The sequence below is a fragment of the Caloenas nicobarica genome, chromosome Z (genome assembly GCF_036013445.1).
Source record: "Caloenas nicobarica isolate bCalNic1 chromosome Z, bCalNic1.hap1, whole genome shotgun sequence".
Taxonomy (NCBI): domain Eukaryota; kingdom Metazoa; phylum Chordata; class Aves; order Columbiformes; family Columbidae; genus Caloenas; species Caloenas nicobarica.
Window position 1 is genome coordinate 87277034 of NC_088284.1, and position 21576 is coordinate 87298609.

A 21576-nucleotide genomic window follows, 5' to 3' on the forward strand; every position below is an offset into this window, starting at 1 on the left:
TTAGAAAGAAATATTCTGTTAGTAATAGAGTTATAAACATTACTCTAGATATTCTTTCCCTGTTTGAGTAGATATTTCATGCATGGCACTTTTCAGATTTTCCAAACTTCAGGTAGAGTGGAGATGTTTTTTTAATTTTAATGTGAAGTGTGTGGGTGGTTGGGGTTTTTTGTGTGTGGTTTTTTTTTTTTTTTCTTCCCTCGATTTCCATATATTCAGACCTTATACAGTACAATGTTTCTTGCAAGTGTCACACTTTCAGTTATTGATCTCTTCTTCCAATAATGCAGGAAAATCTTTCTGGATTATTGGTTCTGGGTCTCAAATACACTAGGAAAACATAAAAACAGCTTTTCCTTGTTTAGGGCTTACTTATGCCAATTTCTAGCTTTTCCAATTCACATCTTGCTTATATGCACTTTAACACCTTGACTTTTCATAAAAATATAACTTTCTTGTCAGCTGAGACCACAAAAACTATTTTCGTCAAAATCTCCTTTCCTTCTGTCTTGAGCGAAGAGGGGGGTTTCAGCTCTCTTGTAACCCTGTCTTGTGATCTAGTTAAAAATCATTGTCAGACTGTTGAAGACAACCTATGGAAGCTAAGAAATGGAGATGAAATGGGTAAGAAACAGGTATATCACTTAGAGGTGTTGAAAAATGTCAAAGCAAATTTAACAGGACCTACTAAGGCACAAGGAAAGCTATGATTTTACTTACTGTTTCAGATTGCTTGGATTCTTTAAAAAAATAGTGGTTTTAATTATTTGGTTAAAATATTTAAAGTAGTACATGACAATTTCCTTTATTTTTTCTGACCTTAAATGTTTTCCTTGTCATAAATGCCATGCTGCCCGCTGGCAGGAGGTGAGAGGCTGACTGGCCGAGTCTTGCTTCCCATTTTGTTCAGCACAAACAGGTGGCACATCATCAGCTTACTCCTTTTGTACGAATGATTTTTGGAAAGCTGAAACTTGGGCTTCTGTAAAGCAAATATCCTATTTTAGTTTTTAAGTGTTGACTTAAATGAAAAGGAGGTTTTTGGCAGGGGAGGTAAGAGTTGAAAACATTGGCTTAAGATGGTTATTTGGTAGGTGGTGGTTAGAGCTAGGCGGTCCATTTGCTTTAACATTGACTGGTCTAGACGGATCTTCCCTTGCAGCGTCACTGAATAGGCTTCTCAAACATTCAAATATATTTTATGTATTCAGGCAATTTTATACTAAAACCAGTATCTTGGTGTTCTTGTGATCTGTTAGCATTTAGAATTCCTCTCAGTTTATAATGATCTATACATATGTATATATCGTACTGTCTGTCTGCATCTTTCAGGTCTATTGAAAAGTAAATTCAATACAAAGTCCTGTTCCACTCTATTCCATGCACCCTCCCGACTTATTATTTTACTTTTTATAATTTTTCTTTTGTTTTCAGTGCTTCATCTAGAGTTCAGGACATTTGTCTATGATTCTTTCCATGAAAACTTGAAATAGTTTTTCAAAGTAAAATAGAATCCTTTTCTGAAATTCAGATAGGATTGAAATTTTAGAATGTTTATTTTTTAAAAGTCTATCTGATCTGCAGCGTTTTTTTTCACAATAACACTACCAAAAAATAGCAGTTGATTTGAAGTAGCACTGCTTTTTCACTTTCTGCTGCAAAGTTCCTGAAGTAATTCTGAAACCGGAGCCTATAGCTATAGAATACAGCCGGATGCATCTGGGAGATCTTGATCCCTGTTGATATTCTTTTTCAGCGGCAGACACAAATTACTGAAGAATTCTGGTCAGCAATCTTACCCTCATTTACTGCAAGCAGGCTACTTGAGAAAAGCTGGACTCTGGCTACCTCCCTGTTCTTCCCATCCAGCAGAGAGCAGCTCGAGGGAGCCTTCTGGCCAGGAGCCACAGTAGCCCGGTGCATTTCCAAACGGGAGGAAGATACAAAGAGCTGAGACACAAGACAGTATGTTCCCGCTCGCTTGCAGACTATGTGTAACTGAATTTTCCTATTGGTATAACGAAGTGGGTCTAATTGAGGCACCCTGAGCACGAGCTCAGGGCTGGCTCAGCCAATTCGTGAGCCTTGGCACCCAGGAACGAGGGCAGCTCTTCTCTCGGGCTTGCACTGCTTGCTCCCTGTGGCATTCAAACATGCACATGAGTGCAACCATCAGAAGGCAGGAAAACTGCAAGCGCCGGAACCGATGAACCCATGAGTGAATAAGTAGGAAAAGGAAGTGAGGGGCGATGCTCTCTGGGAAGAGATTTACTGTTTGGTTATACTTGCGTGGCACCTTGCACCGAGGGGGTCTGTGCCTAGGGCTCGTGAGCACTATTATATCTGTAACAGTAATTGAAAAAGAGGGACTGTGTGTACTTTTGCGGGTTTATTTCTTTTTAATGTTATTTATTTTCCTCAACCTGAGCAATATAAATAATTTAAACACAGCAAGTGTGGTGACAGTGGGAAATAATTATTTCAGAAAGCTTGCAAATGTGCCCTTATAAAACATTTGAGTTTATTTTTTGAAATAAAGCAACAAGAAGAGAGTTGGAAAGTTGCCACCTTCATAGGATGCAACACAGGGTAAAAGAAAACAAGTTTATGGTGATGTCTCCAGTTAGAAGACAGTTGTCTCCTGGAAGGAGAGAAAAAACATGCAAAAGCTATTTTTAGGTGCCTTTTGGTGAACAATTCTCTTTCAGACTTGCTGTTCTTTTGATAGAGATTTCTTTCTTTGTATTTATGTTGCTGCTTTGCAGTATTTTGAAAGTGGGAATGTATGTCCAACACTTTACTGTTTTCTTTATAAAAAAATCCAAAGATAAAACTGTTTCAGCAAATGGCTTAATGATGCATGAAGGAAAAAAGCGTGTGACATACATTGAACCTTTTGAGCAATCTGAACTGGGATCTAGCTGTCAGGTTCATGAGTATCAATCCGTGCCAGTGAAACTGGAGGAGACGAACCGAGGTGACTTTTAAACCGTCCTCTCTTTGAATCCAGAGGATCCTCCAAACAGACAGATCTATAAGCAAATTTTGGAGTATGAGGAGAATAGGATGCAAATAGCTCAAACTTCCAGTATGTCTTCAGCAGCTGGTTCATTAAAAGTACTTGATATTTGAGCTATAGGGTGTTTGGTGTGTGGTGTTTTTTTAAAATCTATTAATAGCAAAAAATAAGTCAATGTAAAAGTAGCTCTTGAACACAAACAAATTTAGCATTAAGAGGAAAATTGAATCCCTTCCAGTAAATGACTGTGGACAAAGTAGGTGAAGAAGGTTGTGCAGAGTACTGGAAGAAAGGTGGGAAGTGCATGTGGAGATATTCCTGCACCTCAGTAGCAGGGAGCCTGCTGCTCTAGCAAGGCTGTGCTGACCATGAATTTCAGCTATGAATTCATTTGCCCCTTCCCTCCTCTCAACCATGTAACTCTTTGTAGAGAGCTAACTTTCTGGAATTTATGTGCATATATGGATTCTTCTCCATTTTGAGGAATGTCACTCGGTTGATTACACGAGATAAAGTAAATGAACAAACGTAAGTGTTTGGAATGAAGTTTAGTTCTTATATTGCAGCATAACAGCCTATGACTTATAAATAATTTAAAACTGTAGTGTAGGTTTTTAAGATATTTAAAATTCCAGCCACCACTTTTGAAGGATACATATTCTTTGAATGTGAAGTTTGGATGAAGGAGTGTAGGATTGCTCCTGTTAAACCATGTAAAAAGATTAGATCCATCTGAGGAACTAGCCTGAAGTTCTTTTTTTTGCTGTTTATGAATCAGAACAGTGCTTGTTTTCTGATGCCTCTACAAAGGCATCCCAACAGGTGATGTTGCTTTGAGGGTGCTGTACCACTGGTCCTGGCTGGAGGCAGCTGAAGGGGTGATGTGAATAACATAGTGCAAATGGGTTTGTCTTTCTTTTATCTGTTGGGTTTTTTTCTGCATCTGCTTCAGCGTTATGGTTGTTTTCAGTCTGAGAGTGGATAGCTTGTGGGTGCGACTGAATTCTTATCAATTCACATTTAACTTACCACAGATTAAAACTATGTTACAACAAGACCGTTTTTCTTGATCAAACTGCTCTGATGTTCATTTCGATGGATGATATCCAAATGATCATAGTGCAGGCTGTTAATTTCAATCCCTTTTGATTTAAATTAGGAATTAATTTATCTCTAATTCTGCCTGGCTGAAAGCAGTCTGTGTTAGTTTTTGTTTTTTGGTGGTGGTTTTTTTTTTTTTGATAGTCTGTTTATGTTGGGGAGGGAGGGCAGAAGGCTGCTCAGGCATAAAACATTCAAAGTGTTGTCCTGAGTAGGCAGAGAGACCTGTTACCGATGACCAAGTGTTTGGGCTGAGGTAGTTAAATAGAGAATTTATATCTCTCCTGAGAAATGGGAGCCGTGTTGCCTGCGCTGCCTGGCACGGTAGACACGGAGCAGGAGGGACCTGCTGAGCGCTGGGAAGGACGCATTGCTGAGACCGCTCAACGTGAGGTGGTGCTCTCCCATGTAAGAGTCATTTTAAAGAATCGAAGCTCAGCTGCACTGCCACCAATCCTTTGAAACTAGGATCCCTCTTTTTATTCACATAAAACCACTTACTGCTAATTGGAGCTTGTATTCTGTTAAAATGCTTTTCGGCTCTGACAGGCCAGGCTTGTGCAAAGCAGTTTTGTGAGCTCCCTGTGTACGTGGTCAGAGCTGGAAGTCTCTTTAATCTGTGAGCCCAGCTAACACAAGCAGAGGTCTGAAAACCAAGCTGGCTACTTGAGACTTTATGCATCTCGAGGAATAGAACCAAATGCTGTTCCCGGATGTCCTTGAGCAACATTTCTGCCTCTAATTACGTAGTAAGTCACACCTATCTCATCTCATCATCTGCTGGGTGATGGCACAGGTGTTACAGATGTTGGAGCTGGATCCTTCTTTTCTGGGGGCCATGTTTTTCTTTTTGGCTGATTGCAATGCAAAGTGGTGAGCTGTCCTGTGGCATGTTCTGCAGCCCTGCACTCATGATCCACAGTTAATACCACTGTCTGCTCAGGAAAATGCCTGGCATAGCAATCATATCACCTGTTTAAAAAAAAATTAAAAAGTGAAGCAGCATTTTAAGCTTACTGAAACATGCAAATCACTTGTGTGTTTTTACAATAAATTCCCAGAACTTCTGTATTAATTCTTTCAGAAATTATCAAAAGCATTTGTGGGATTATTCTGATCTCAGAAAGCAGTTAAGTGCTTTTAACAGAGGAGATGTGAAAACCAGGGATAGTTGTGGGCCGTCTTTAATAGTCATGTTAGTTTTTTACTGTTAGGAGGCTTTCTCACCCTGGATTGTGGGTTCTCCCCCCCCGAATTACCCTTTAATTTTACTTGAAAAGCATTTTCTGTGTGTGGTGATGTTTGTGTCTGTGGTTTTTATTTTTTTTTTAATATTTTATTTTATTAACCACTGTAATAGAGGATAAAAACAGTTGTGCTTCCGAAATCCAAAGGAAATATAGGTTTTGAGATGCAGAAGATATTGTGAACTCTGATGTTTGCATTGTCTATTGTTGAAGTTTGTCACCTTTAGTAACTTAAAATCACACATGTATGTATATTAAAAAAAAAATTGCCTGAATGCATGTTGGAAGCTATTACATTATTTTTTTCAATACTATTGAAGTGCAAATAAAATTCAAGTCATTTAGTGCAAAATACTTTAAGGGAGAACAAAGGGGAAAACAATGGTATGTTCTCTATCGTTTCTAGAAATAGCTGTGAGAGCATCTTCCACAATGCCAGGCAGCTTTCTGCTTTGACCTCTTCTGAGCGTTTAGCTGTTTTCTTAGTGAACAGATAGAAGACTGAAAATTAACCCGAAGCTAACATTGTGCCATCTTGTTACAGCTTGTACGCCGCAGGTGCTTTGTTTTTGCCACCCCAGGTGCGCCGCAAGAGCAAACGCGATGGGCCGCGCCCCGCGCTCGCCCCTCGGCCACGGCGGCCTCGAGCTGCCCGCGGAGCCGCGACACGCAGCCGGTGCCACCGGCGGGCGCGCAGGGTGCAGGCAGGATGCGGGGGGGCGGGCGGGACCCGCCTCCCGGGGCGGGCACGGATACGGGGGTGGCGCGGGGCGGGCCGGGCCGGCCGCGGTGGCGGCGGCAGGAGGGCGCAGCAGGGGCCGCCGCGGCCGCAGCATCGCGGCGCGGTGCCGGGGATGGAGCCCTGGAAGCAGTGCGGGCAGTGGCTGATCAGCTGCAAGGTGCTGCCGCCCAACCACCGGGTGACCTGGGACACGGCCCAGGTCTTCGACCTGGCGCAGACGCTGCGCGACGGCGTCCTGCTCTGCCAGCTGCTCAACAACCTGCGCAGCCACTCCATCAACCTCAAGGAGATCAACCTGCGCCCGCAGATGTCCCAGGTGCGACCGCGGAGCCGCCGCGCCCCTCGCTGCCCGCGCGCCCCTCGCTGCCCGCGCGCCCCTCGCTGCCCGCGCGCCCCTCGCTGCCCGCGCGCCGGGGGCCGCTCCGCTCCTCGCGCCGCGCGCGGGGTCTCCGCGTGCCGCGCCTGCGGCTCCTGGCGGCGCGGAGCGGGAACCGCGGCGTGCGGGAAGTTGGACGCGGCCGCTGCCGCTCTCCGGCCCGGAGCCTCCGCGCCCGGCGCAGGTCCCCGCCGCCGCTGCGGAGGGCGGGCCGGCTCCTGCCGGGCGGTGAGCGAGAGCTCCGGCCGCGGCAGCGCAGCCCCGGGCGGGCGGCTCCCGAGAGCTCCGAGGGGGCTCCGCGCGCCTGCAGCGCGAGGCGTTTCGGGCGCGCGGGCGGGAGCCTGCGCGAGCCCCGCCGCGAGCGGGCCGTTGTGCCGAGGAGAAGTTCCCGCAGCCGCCCCGGAGTCGGCCGTTTAACGTTTTTGTGTACGCGAATATTTAACGTGAGCAGCTTGTAATACAAATTGACCTCTTGCTTCCAGTTTTTCTGGATTTACCGAAGTACGTGAGGGAGAGGGAGGGCGAAGGGCCCGGGAGGCTGGGCAGGAGCCGGGCCGGGGTGCTGCGCCCCGCGGCGGGGGCAGGGGCTGAGGGGAGCCGGGGCGCTGCGGGGAGCCGGCCGGGATAAGCGATGGCAGCACTTGTCACCTGGCCTGCGCATCTTTTTGCGACCTGTGGAGCGGAATGTTGAAGAGCGACTAGTAAAGAGAAATGGCGTTCTTGATAGCCGGTTGCCTGTATTTTAGTGTGTGGTGTGTTTTTTTTTTTTTTTTTTTCTGTTGGTCAGACCTTCAGACCTTTTAATGTTTAGCTTCTAAAATTGATATTTTAGTTAAATAATAATTTGTAATTCCGAATTAATCTCCTTTTAAATGCATTTTTTAGTCGGGACTGATGTTTTATTACTGTGCCTCATAAAGCTGGTTTCTGATATCAAGATAATACGAATAATTCAATGAGAAGAGGCTGTGTATATACATGACTTCCTGTCACTGCTTCATGCACACCTATGCCTCCACAGACTGGCAGCCAAGCAGATGATGTCTGAAAGGAAACTAAACTTCTGAGCCTTTCATGTGTTTTGAGAGACATTGAGAAACAGATACATTGCAACATTTCAGTGTTATCATACTCTTTTAGGTTTATAGGAATCAAAACTTGCCATTCATGTTTCGGACACTGGCAAAAAGCAGTGGTAGTCAATTACACTTTTGGGAGGAACATTCATTGGCCCCACTTATAAAGCCAGTTAATTTTTTTCTTTTTAATGGCTTCTTTTAGCAGCTGTATTTTACCACCAAGGGGACATTTTCTGGAAGCCCACATTGCAAAATGGGAAAAAAGCATCAGGTATATTTCAGCTAGTCAGAATAAAAACTCCCAGACCATAGTCTGCATGTCAGTGGTATAAAGGCTATCTCCAGTAATTGAGAGCTCAAGTGCCTGCTTGAATTGCATATGCAGAGGCAACACTTCATCTGAGTGATGGGGAGATGTGAGGGTGGGCTCCTCCAAATGGAAGAAATCCAGATAAGTGCGCTCTCTGTATTGTTATAACTCTGTGAGACTTTCAGGACTTACTAAACTGTACCAGAGCCCTGGTTTATATTTTCATTATAGTTAGATGGTTTGCTTCCAAACTGACCCTTTTTCAGTTTAGCTTGCAGAATTGTAAGTACTTTGCGTGTGAACTGTTGGAAGTGGTTTCTTGCCCTGCTTAGAATGGATAAATAGTATGGAAACAGATTTTCTTTTTTTTTTTTTTTTTTTAAATGAACTGGAAAGGTATCCTCATGATATTACACAGTATTTTCTGGATAGCTAACTCATTGAGTCATCTTCAATTAGAGATTAATGTTGCTTGTCCGGGCCAATATTACTTATCATTTTTGATGAATTAAAGCCATGGTGGTCTCCTTTTCTCTACTAAGTATCACAATTCTCCTTTTGTCTGTCTTAGAGCAGATTTGGGAATCAAAATTAATACTTATTTCTCTAAGTATGTTTGTGTAGATTGTTGATTGTTTGTAATGCACATTTTGAACTTGAGCTTTATACATCTATAATGCAGCTACTGGAGTTGTTTCACAGCTGCGACAGTTGCCTCCTTGTCTGTGTGTCTGCTGTTTCCCTGAGGATCCTGCACTCGTGGTGCTGCAGACCGCTCTCCAGTGGTGTGTTTCTGCCGTACGCTGCTTTCATCCTTGAAATAGGGGGAACTGTTGTTGGATCAAAACCTGTAATGGATAACTACGCAGCATTTACTGGGAATGTTAACTTTGCTTTCTGTGAGATCAAGAGTTTGCTATCTCAGTGAGGTTGTATGGGGTTTAATGAAAAGCCTCTTGGAGGAGATACTTCCTGCTGGAAAGGATCACTCAGTGCAAATTTCAGAAATTGTTATTAAAAATGTAGTAGGTTGAAATTCTGCAAGTTACTTGTAGTTTCTTATTAAGACTGTAAAGAGCACAGAGCAGTAACTTATGCTGAAGTCTCACAGGCCTGAAGGTTATTGATTTGGTGAGATTTACTTGAAGTTGAGCCCTAAATTTTGAGTTTTGTCAGAGTAATATTTGTCAGTAAATTAATACATTTGCTGCATCATAGGATCTTGGGGTCTCGTAGAAACAGCAGCTATCTCTTCTGTTCCTTGTGGGGTAGCAATTTATAGCCATTGGAGGCATGGGGTACCATAGCAGAGTTGGCATTAGGATGGAAATGGTCTTTGCCGCCGACTACGCAGTCTGCCTGAACATGCTGCTGTGTCTGTACTGCTCAGTTGAACCGTTTGAACCTCATGTGGCCCTTATCTGTCATCTTCTAGAACTGAGCTGCAGCTCCCTGTTTTGATGTTGTTTTCTGCTGCAAAATCTTAGGCCGGCTCAGGGGATTCTTACTGCACAGTTTTTGAGCAATGAAAACAGAGAATGAGAAGAGTAGTAGAAGGCTTCACAAATGGGTCTTGTGGAAGGCAGACTGCATGGTTTTAGCCTTGTCTTTTACTGCTATCGAAGTTTGTCAGGCCTTTCTTTATGAACCGAATTTTCATGTCTTGGGGGCTAGTTATAAATGCAGCAGCACCAAAGAACAGGAAAGTGAGAGATGGTGCCTCAGGCAGACCTGGGAGTAGATGTCAGGCCTCTGACACAAGAAAGTCACATCTCTTCCATTTCATTATGTATTTGTTTTTTCAGAACAAATGTGGCAAATCAGATGTCAGTGATGCTTTTCAGATTTGCTCAGTAGACCTTAGTAACCCCTTAAAAGTTACATCACAAGTGTAGAGGGATAGTGACTGATGCTGCTGCTTCAGCTGCTGCTCTTTGGTGGCACCTCATTCAGCCAAACAGGAGCACTGTTGCTTTGCTCTGTAAGCACCCGACTGTTGCCAGCTCTCGGGGCAGGGATAGAAACTGAGACTGGCGATGCTCATCATTGCAACACAAACATGTGCTTGACCAAATGGCAGTGGGTACGTTCTCATTTATGGGCTGGCTAGCATGGGGAACTGCATGCCTTTGTCCCACCACCAGCCACGCACCTTGTGTCACAGCTGTTCTCATGGGCTTTCTTATGCGTTTAAAATCTGCGGATTCAGCCCCCCTACTTTTTTTAGAGATAAAGATGCCTGTGTAAGAGAAATGTTTCAGTGGTTTTAGATGGCAAAACGTTTGGGTTTAGAAACTGTTTGAGTGCTGGCTGGTTTTGTCTGCATTTTCTGTATGTTTATGAAAATATTTATATTTGGACAGTGGAAGTTGTCCTTTGAAGAGCAGAAGCTGATTCAGTCAGTTATGCTTTTGAGAAAGTAAGCCTCACATATATAAGTAAAAAACCGAACACACCCCCCCCCCCCATATATAAAGGACAAGTGGTGTTTTTGCTTTGCTAATGAATCTTCTGCCTCCAGGCTGCCAGCTGAATGCTGCCTGGCTCCTATCTGAGAAGCTGGTGTGTCTCAGTGCTAGGTCCCCTGTGAAAAATTACACATGGGCTTTGCATGAGATTGGAAGCTTTTGGGTTCAGGGACATTCATGTCTAGGTTTTTTTTTTTTCCACTGTGACTGAACAGAACAGGAGAGTTTGGGCTCTATTAACACCTCTTGTGTGAAGGCCTAAAAACACTTCGCTGTTTGAACTCCCATGAGCTTGCAACGTTAGTTGTTACTTTTGAGCAGTGCAGGTGCCATCAGAAAAGGAGATTTGGAAGATGGATCAAATAATGTCTTTTGGCCTTTAACTGTAGGGTAGTCTGCCTGAATCAGACTTGAGAGTTGGTGTTGTGAAAGTGGCACTGTTGCAGGCACTATTGCAGGCAGTGATCTTACTGAAGAAGCACTAAACCTTGCAGCTACTAGGAAAGGGTCTGGAAGAGGGAATGCGCTAAATGAATTGCAGGGATGTGACTGCTGTGCTAGTGCATTGCAGGGTTTCCCCTGAAGTGTGGCATTGGTGCTTGGTGACAGTGAGATGGAGGATGGAGCACCGCAGCTCAGCGTCTGACTCTTCCATGGGAGCTGTTCGGTGCAGCAATTCGCTTTCCTCAGATGCCGCCTTTGGCTATCGCAGGCTGGTGAAAATAATAAAATAGAAGTGATCCATAACAGAAAGTACTAATCCTAATGTTTAATCATAATAATACAAGAACTTAAATAATTTATTATCAGAGGTATAAAGCCTAAACTAATGGATTACAATGGATTTGCAGAAGATGTCATCTGTTTAATGCTTATCTTTGTGTCCTTTGCAAACTAGTTTTGAAATGGTTTTTGCAAGGCATTTAGTTAACTTGTGATTGCTAGACAGGAAAACTGCACTTAATGCAATACTGCCATGGGAGTTTACTAAAGGGGATGTTGACATAGGTTAAATATTAAAAATAACTATTTCCTATTATTCTAATCAAAATAGACAAAATATCCCTCACTTTGTATCAAAAGTTCAAACATTTTCTAATTTTAGGGAATCGCTTTTTTTTGGTGTGACCACGTAGCCAAAGGAAGTTTATTATCTTTGTCATCCACATTATGTTTTGGTGTGGCAACTGAGCTTTTGAGAAAGAGTTCATTTTTCTCAGTGCCTGTGGTATCAGGTAGCCTCAGGATGTGGGCGTGCCGAGAGACATACCTCTGAGTTTCCTCTGATCCTGCCCTTGGCTTGGAGCTTCCCCATCCCCCCTGGATGATAACCGTGATCTCCTGCCCCCAAGTCAGTGACGGGGCATCCCACCTCTGCCAGCTCCCCGCAGGTGGTATGCATCCCCCATGCGTGTCTCCCTGCAGCTGTGCAGCTTGATTTTTCTCCTTCCAAATTTTAGCCTAGGAGAGCACGCCAAATGTAAGGGTATCAAACTTCGTGTGCCACTTGGCTCTGCAAATGAAGAAATGGGAATAATCTCTTGACTCTGCATGTTATTTAAAAGAGTGGGATGTGAATGGATGTGCTGACCTCTGTGCATGAAGTTGAGATTTATGTCTGGCATCTTAGGAGGGATAAGCTAAATGAAAAAATAAAAGGGATTTGGGGTGGTGCTTATGGCCCTTCCTGGAAGTCATGGGATATCAATAACATATTTTCCTTGGGCAGAGAGATCTTTGAGTGAACTGGTGTGCAAAATAACTCTTATTCTGTGTTTACTTGCTATGTTAAGTACAAGGTTGAGTTAAGGAAGTACCACAAAGATACCTTTAGATAGATAGAGTTTGTCTGAAACTGCAAAAGTTTCTGGGCTTGAACAAGAGTTTGGGAACTAGTTCAATTTTTGTAAGTGTGTAGAAAGAAGAGAGGTGTTAAAAAAAAAAAACCCAAACAGATTTTTTTAATTATATAAAACTGACTGTGTATATTCAAGGTAAATATTTTAAAAATATTTTTTGAACTTCCCAGATTTTTTCAATCTTTTGGTCCGCTAAATGTCTCTGCCACATTGAACTTTATTATTTCCCTGATTAAATGAAAACTGTACTGGCTGTGAGAAATATCCATAAGCTGCATTATCCATAACATATATGTTTATCCATATGTATATTAGGTATACATATGCATAATCTTACACATGTTGGACTTGGTAAAATATTTTGAACAAATATTTGTTCAAAGCAAAGCCCTAATATGACCTCTATGCTTTGTGCTAAGGAAAGCAACTGACAAAGAAGTAGCGATCCAGTTTTTCTAGGTAATTCTCCTTACCTTAAGAAGATGGAGAAAATGCGAAAGCTGATGTAATGATTTTTTTTTTTTCATTGATTCTTTTTGGTTGAGGGGAAGGGAAGACTGAAGTTGAACTGTATTATAAACCTTATTTTACATGCTATATTTATCATGCAGTTATTAAATGCAGCATATGCCAAGAACTGTCTCAGATGTCCCTTCCAGCACAAAATTTTAGTGTGCTGGAAGCTGTTTAATACATTAACAGGAAAAATATTCCTAGTGGTTTCTCACAGAGGTGATAGTATGTGCCAGCAGTGGATAATTTAAATTATATCTGTGTATGGCATACTACTGTGTCGTGTGGGATAAGCCAAGTTATTTTCTGAGCCTGGTCTGACAAAGGTGGGAGATCTGTGATAGTGGCAAGTTAAAGGACTGCTTATGAAAAGAAATGAATAAATCAAAAGTGCTCAAGGGGAGAGAGAAGGATATAGAAGAAGAATATGTAAGAAGTAGGAGGAAACAATCGGCTATTAATTTTTTTTTCCTGCACTTTCCAGTTTACTCAACATCATCTGGAGCTACCTCTTCTTTCCTCTTACTTTGTGTTGACAAGCCAAGTTTAAGACTTCAGGCATTGTGAAATACCAGCTGTTTGCTAAGACTTGCAATACGTAAAATGCAATCCGAGCTGACATCTTTATAGTGAGGTTTTGAATTTTCATATTTAGAAGAAAGATGTTCCTTCAAAGCTCAGTGAATGCTATTGGCTCCAGTGCAATTGTTAAGTGAGAACGTATCTTTTAGAAAAATATCAGTCAATGACCCTTTCTTTCGTTCTATATTAAATGACAATGGTGAATGTCTTGGTGACATGGAACACTGAAGGACTGTTAATAAGATATTTGATTCTTTTTATATTCAAAACATGAAACCTTAGTCACAAGTTGTGTAACGTAGTGGTATTGTAGCAATTTATATAAAACCACTTGTACTATTTAAAACACTCTTGCAGACCTACAGGTATGAACTAATATAACTGGGAAAGATAGGTTCATCTGTCTTGTATTACAATCCAAAATATTTTGGGACTGTAAATTGTTTTTACTTTCAATTATAATTTTATTTTACAAATGGTTAGTAGAGATTGTCGTCTACCATTTCCTATTTTTCACTAGTTTTACCCCTCTAAAATCAATTGAAATTCATTTTAAATGATACAGAGAATATGGTACGGTATGGCTTGCAGAAGCAAACAAAATGTATATTTGACGTTGTTGCTATAAGCAAATTTTTCTGGAAAAAAACCCCACCCAAACCAAAACATAAAGCATTTTTAAAAGCATTTTTTTTAAACTGGTAAAGCTTACCAGGACAAGATGATTTGTATTTCCAGAATCCTTAGATTTGTCCTTTAATCCCTAATATGATCAAATTTACCTATTTGTTTCTAAATTATATAAGGGTATGTGCTGTATAATCTATACTCAGGATATACTTTGTTCCATTGATGGTTCCTATATTCACATTCTTTCCACATGGAAAGAAGTCTTATAGTCAAGTAAAGCAGAACGATTAGAGCTTAGCCCTTGAAAGTTTTGACTGTCAAAGCAGCCTCACTTCACTGTTGTGCAGCAGATTTTATGATTAAAAAATGCATCATTTTTTCTGCCCGCGCTCTAAATTAATAGTGTAATAATGACACCACCATCATAGCCTGTGTAATTGCTTGTGTTTTGCTTGCATGTTGGCAGTCACGATTTAAATTATACTTACATACTCCAGTGATTGACTTCAAATTCTCCCCAACTACTACCCTAGGTAACAGTGACGCCTTGTATCAGCTGATATAAGGCCATGATGGCCATGTTATTTTTCCCCCTGAATTCCCTAGGATCTATGAGTATATATGTCTGATTACAATGCAGAGATGGTTAAAGGAGGACCACACCTCCACTGCACTAAGGTACCGGTCAGATTTTAGGTGTCTCTGGGTGGAGATATGATGATTATATAGTCCTACCATTTGCACTGTAACTCACGGTAAGCACTCATTAGTCCTACTTATCTCTCGAGGATTTGGATCGAGCTTTGAATTTCTTTTTCCTGGAGACTAGGTAGAAAGTAGGAAGCACCAGAGAGAATGTTCAAACTATTGCTATTGCTCGTAGCTCCTTTTACTCTCAAAACAGAAATACTGAGGCTCCCTGAAGTGCTGTTGCAGGGCTGCTGCCTTGGCCTCATGGTCAGTCGATGTCGTCTTGGTTGAAAAGAGATTTCTGCCAAGCTTTAAAAACCTAATTTGTATTTAGGCAGATGTTTTGAAAATCTCCATGCTACTTTGCAGCTCACGTTTTGCATTTCAGAGCAGTACCAGTTTTGCTAAATTGCACCAAGTTGCATGAGGAAACATTTGAGTTTCACTTTCTTTTGGTGATTTACCCTCTGTATGTGTGCACAAAGTGACACAGGATTTCAGGTTGTATCGCATACTTCTCTGAAATGGCAATTGATTATTTTAAAATATTGTTGAATATTTCTGCTGAGCTTTGATTTCCCACATTCCTTTTCTCTCATTAGGGATGTGTATTCTCTTAGGGGTGTCTGTTTCAAGGGAATTCCTAGAGCATTTTTGAAAATGGAGAATATGTTAAAACCTTAAGTGGTCTTTAACAGGTGTTTAATTATACTGAGGTTTTATGGGAGTCTGAAATGGGGTTCACTTGAGCCATTTTGTTCTGAGTTCTGCCTGCCCCTGTTATGTCCTGATCTTCGTTTTATCTATCATAAAGAGGACAGGGTGAATTTACCCACCGCTGTGCCTTGATGTGAGTCACTACAGGGACTCGTGAGAAAGTTATTCAGGGTCTGTGTTCATTCAGTTTGCAGTTGTGGCTGGCAGCACTGAATATGGTGATGCATCTTCTCTGTGGACTGTGCTGAGGCCGCCGGTTTCACTGTAAAGTATGCTGAACAGATGGCAATCTTTGTAAAAGCTGAGGTTTAACTCCACATTTGTTGTTCTCAGTGATGCTTTTAAGCGATATTGTTGGTTAGGAGGACTGTGCCTTACAAAATGCCTGTAGCTACTGTCTCTGTGCTGTGCAGGGTTTATGAAGCGTTATGGAAATGACTCCAGTAATCCTATTGGAATGCCTCTCTAGTTGTATCAGAATCCTGTAGATTTCCCTTCCTGTGGAAGACCCTGGTAAATCAATTAGCTGAGATGAAAGCCTTTGCTGACTGGGACCTGTGCGATTTACGTGTGAATATAGACATGGTGATGAGGGTGCGGATGTAGGAATGGCTGAGCCATGCTGGGAACAGGGGCCTGCTCTTCATGAGAAACTCCTGAGCAGCAGATTGGAGCATATTTCAAATTTGTGTGTCTTACCAGCTATCATTGCTCAGATTCAGGGACCCCTGGGGAATCTGCTTAATTTAAACTATCTGCATTCTCTTCTCTGAGAATTTAGGTTTTTGTAGCTTGTAAGTCCCATAGCTCATCACATGAAGAGCACAAAGCTCTAGCAATAAGAAATGTAATGTGAATTATTCTCTAGTCTTAAAAATATCTATTATGAAAGAATTAAAAAAATCTCTTGCAGTTGTGTGTGGGGTTCCCAGTTCCAATGACAGGTATTCCTAGAGTACTTTTTTTTTTTTTTAAAAAAAAAGTAAGTTGTTTGCCATAGCCAATGGGAGAAACATAAGAAAACAACTGTGAATTAAAAGACCTCTGGAATGAGAGGGAGTGTATTTTGTAACGTTGTCTCTTAGCACACCTTCCTCGGAGTAGGCCTGAAGAGTAGATCCTTCTTCCGTCAGTGGTGTAACAGTGGCTGTGAATTCATGTGGCCTTTGATGAGCAGTGAAGAAAGGCTGAGATGTTCCCTGTTGGGGCAGAACTAGTATTTTGGTGGGGTTTCTCGGCATAGGTCTTCTGATGGTGGTTGTCATATTAAGAACTTGATCTTTCTGCCTCAGATCTCATTGCCTTATCTATGCTATGGGGAGGGCAGATGTGGAGAATGTCGCTCTAAGTCTGAAAAATGGTTTTCAAAATTTGTGGCTCAACAATTCAGGACCACAAATATATTTTGCTAAACTGTTCAAGTTTGGATAAGTGATGCATCTCTTTCATTCCAGTGAGGAACAGTGATTTCATCTGATGTTGCTGGTTACATTTGTGGTAGAGCAGATCTACAGGAAAATTAATCCTCAAAAGGTTTTGCAGGAATGCTGTTCTTGGAAGACATTCTTTAAACTGTTTGGAAAATAATTGCAGTAGTATTTAGCTTCACCTGTTTTGTGCTGAATATCATTAGAGTTTGACCTCAAAATCCAGTATTTCAATAAAATCACATTAAGGTTTAATGAACTTTAAATGCCTTTCGTCTTGATTTGAAAGAGTAGCAAATTTCGAAATGTTAGGATTTCTGTAGGGTATTTCATTTTCATGTCAGCTCTGCTCATGACAACCTCTTTTCAATTTTCCGTGTTTCTCACATTTTTCTACCTTGACTCAGGTGGCTCGATCTCATCTATCAGAAAACCAGACTGCCCTGTGATTAGTAAGAGGTATTACTCCGACAGGTCTGGGCTTTTTTTTTTTTTTTTTTTTAAATATATATATTTTTTTCCTTTCCTTCTTGTCTCTGCTTCTCCCTCATTTTGCCTCATCTCAGTTCTGCAGCTTGTTCTGTGCTCGTACTCTCTCCTCTCAATCTGGACTATATTACTTTCACCTTCTCCATTTGCCTTCCCTCTCCTCCCGGTATTCTCCCTCCAGTGCATCTGTTTCCTCTTTCACGTCTTTCCTTATGCTTTTTCTCCCTTTCAGCTGTTTTCCCTGCCCTGTTGTCTTCACTCTTCCTGTTCGCCTCATCCCTCCGCAGATCCTCTGAAATCTGTTTCCTATGTGGGTGAGAACGCGTCTCCTCCGGAAGCCGCTTCCCGTGTAGGTGAGAGTGCCAGGCAGGAAGGCTCCAGTGGAAGTTACTCTTTTAGGACCAGCAAACACAGGGGTTTTCAGGGACCAGACAGTGCTTGAACAGCAGTCACCTGTTGGGTTGCTTTATGCTGCTTTTCCATGACTACTTTTCATAAATGGTGATTGCTTTGCTTTTACCCATTGTTTTAAAAATGTCTGCCTCCTTCCTGTTGCAGTCAAGGGTTTCCAATATATGTGAGTGTCTCTCCAAAACTGTTTTGCTGCTTGCTACAGGTGATGGGGTAGACAAGACTAGTGGGGAGTGATGAGGATGAAAGCTAGTGCTGGGAGTCTGCAGCATGAATCAACCACTGATGCTGGGAACTTCTTTTCAAAAGCAGCATCACTTGACTCCTGCCCTTCCCACCAACCTCTAGAGGTTTGTGCCACTGCAGCAGTGCTTGAGCAACATTTTTATGGGGTTGTGTCCTGAGGGAGCAGATGGGGATGGGAACGATCATTATTTTTAGCCACTTTTTGGATCGATTGTCTATGTTGCTTGCAAGGCAGAAGTAGCCAGCCCTGCTAGCCAGCATGCTCAGCCTGCAGCTCCCTCGCATTGGGCATCAATCTCCATGGTTTCTTTCTCTCTTTTTCCAGTGAGCTCCACTCACTCTTCAGGGGCTGATAGACATGATAATTTTATTTCTGCTTCCCAGGCCGAAGGTGAGAGGACTATTTATACTCAAGGTGAAACAACCACTATGACTAAGTATCTGTATTGTGAGAGAAAGCGTTTGCAACATGATGGTGCCCCTGAGGGATTACCTTGATAGCTAATGGCAACTACAGATCAGGTTAGATGGAAATTTAAAAATATCAGAGGTTACTTAGAAACTCTTTTTTTGTATTATTGACAATACAATTTGTTTCTTCAGGTTTCTGGAGTTTTGCTTGCTTGCTTTGTGGATAAACGCAGTCTTTATAGGCCTGGTATAATTAATAGGCATTGCATGCGGAGAAGAACAACGATGCCCACCGAAGTCTGTAGATGTGGTGTAACTGAAAGCTCAGTAAGGTCAAGGCATAAATGGTCAGTAACTGTCTTGTAAACAAACACCTCTTGTCTTGATTTGTTCACATCATTTCTCTCCTTGTGAGGGTGAAGCAGTTCAATATTACCATTTGAGAGTTGTTTTGTTGCGTGTGTGGTTTTGTTTTTTTTTTTAAAGATTCTTACGGGACTAAATTAAAATTTTATTATGTAGTTCCTGGTTTAATGGAGAACATCTATTTGAAGAATAATTATTTGAGGCATTCATTCCACTATGCTGGCTGATTTTATGGTTTTATATCATTTGAAGTACTAGAGCAGCTTTAAACTATTTGTTTCATGATACTGATGAGAACTTAATCCAGGTCAGTGATTTTTTTTTTTTTTTTTTCACTTCATTATTGGATACTAGATAACTTTAGAATCGTTTTCCTCACATGCCCCTTCAGAACAGAAACATGCTGCTGGGAAGAAGGGGGTTTTGCTTAGTTTTCTGGTTGCACTGATGCTTTCTATCGTTAAAGTTTTCCATTGTAAAGTCTGGCCCACTCTTTTGTGCTTTCTTCAACTTTATTTACTCTTTGTAGTTGTGAGAGTGATTTTTAACTGGGGAAATTCCTTAAAAATTTGTTCTGCTCTTTAATTTAGTCATATTCCTTTCTGACCATTATCATGTTGCTGTATTCACTCGTGAATGTGCTAAGTCTTCTACGTCTCCATCTGTGCAGGACAGAGTAACCGTGGTGTTATCATTCTCTTATGGGCATGCTGTCCCTCCCGTATCACCTGCATCTCTGGCCTGTTTCACTGAATTCCTGATGCTTGCTTCTGTGGAGTTTTCTCATTTTTGGTATGATTCCCTTTTCCTGTAAATAAACATGTCAGATGTGGGCTATGACAGTGTGAAGGTATTTCTGCATTTTGGAAAGTAATGCTATACCCTAGTGTGTGCCTGAAATTATTGACGGAAAGTTTGTTAATGTCCCAAGGGGAAAGTAAGTTAGAGATCTTGAGTGGCTACAGATTCATTGGAAGGATGTGTGATTACCAAATACTATGTAGGTTTTTCTGTCAACATTAGAAAAATTATTTCAGTTATGCCTGCTCCCTTAGTATTAATGATAACATGCTGTTGGTTGCCTTAGGATGACTAAAACCTTCTTTAGAGCTAGAAGGAACAAATAAATGAATGGCAGATGTTTCCTTTTTCTTTTTTTTTTTGCCCCACAGCTGGCTTTGAAATGGGTACGTGTTTTGTTTTTGTTTGTTTGTTGGGTTTTTTTGTGGTGGTTTTTTTTTTTTTTTTTTTGAATCACCAAACTTCAAGTTTTCAAAACAGTAGCAGCCGACAAAAAGGAGAAATTATTTCCATGTTGTTGTGTTAGGAGATCCTTGGACTTCCTATGCATGTTCTTCTCTGCTGCATTCAAGAAATTACCACATTTAGCAGGAAGACTGGGCTGTACCTTGACTTGCTTTGACAGAAGTGGAGATAGGAGTCAGAAATACTGTCCAGTGGCAAGGCATACTAGTGTTAAAAATGGGATTTCATTTGAACCAAAGGATCTAAGACTCATTTGCTACTCTATCTCTCTGATGACATTACAGGGTTGACCTCAAATGTGTTATTTTCAGTGTACTTTTCAGTAGCAATCATACTAATTTATCTTCCCCAGAAATGTGCTTTGAAATACCTCAAAGGTTTTTAAAAGCTTAAAATCTGTTGAGATTGAAACAATTTCCTGCTGGTTAGATCTAGTGATTTACAAAAATGAAGTAAAATAATCTATTGTTACATGTATTATTTATTGCTTATATTGACTGATAAATATTATTCCTGATATCCAATTGATGGTTTTGCTTGTTTTTTACTTAAAAAATAAATTCCATGTAGAGAAGTTGCATCTGGACATACTAAAAAAATAATATAGAAGGTGGACAGTTTATTAGTTCCCCTGCCGTCCTTACAGAGTAATCTTCTCTGTGAATTTCAGAGAACAGACTTCTCTGAACTTTAGCTTGCATTGCTTTTTCCTGGCAGTGTAGGCATTTAACAGACTTTAGCAGATGTGTGGATAACTTGTGTCTCCAGGAGACTTTTGAAGCAGGTGGGAAGGCTTGAGCAGAGCAGCTGTGGGACAGTTTTCTAAGAATACCTATGGAGATGCTCACCCTCTGGTGGGGTGGCCTCTGGCTGGTAGCAGATCTCGACCCAGGTTTTGGTAGACCTGTGACTCATGTTCAGAGGATCTGTCAGTTTGGCCAGTTGTGTGTGGCATAGCCCTTCTCAGCCAGGGAACAATGAGTCACAAACTTGTGAGTTTCCAGTCCTTGGTATAGAAAATACCCATGTAGCTGCTCTTGTGGTTTTAATTAGAAATAAATGAGCGGTGCAAAAGTTAAAAAATTATGCTGTATACTTCAGATCCCTACTGTATACTGACTTCCAGTCTTTTTTTGAAAAACACATATCGAGAAGTAGCAAATTATTGTCACAAATGGAGAAACGGAGAAAGCAAACAGGATCTTAATACAACTATTTCCTGAATGTTACAACCACAAAACTAACTCGCAAGGGTCTAATTGTTTTGTCTATACCCTGCACTTGTTTCACATAACCTCACTTATTCTGATCCATTCAAAAAGATGTTGCTGAATAATTTTTCTGTCTAGTTGTTCACACTGTATTATCTTTGTTCAACAAATCAAACTAATTTGTCTTTTGCTAGAAGGACTCTGTGCTGCTATTCGGCTTATCTGACTTAAAGGCAAGAATCAGCCTTGCAGTATTATTATGTCCACTTGTCTGAAAATCACTCTTATTACTTCTCTTGTGCTGAAAACAGTCTCAATAGAAAGGCAGAGGAAGTTCTGTCATTGTTACAAATTCCCAGTTACAAATTGCATATATATTGATTTTGTTATTCCTTCTAATCTTCACCTGCTTTGTT

At 41.3% G+C, this 21576-nt stretch overlaps 1 protein-coding gene across 2 annotated transcripts in view; it reads left to right on the top strand.

The window, feature by feature from the left end:
* The first annotated feature begins 6218 nt into the window (after positions 1-6218).
* Positions 6219-21576, top strand: part of VAV3 (vav guanine nucleotide exchange factor 3) — a 164330-nt gene continuing 148972 nt past the window's right edge. The window contains exon 1 of one of the 2 annotated variants that reach the window (XM_065655754.1): positions 6219-6425. In XM_065655754.1, the coding sequence (XP_065511826.1) occupies positions 6222-6425 (204 nt within the window). In that variant the 5' untranslated portion in view covers positions 6219-6221. The remainder of the gene's footprint in view (positions 6426-21576) is intronic. The other variant, XM_065655753.1, reaches the window with a different exon arrangement.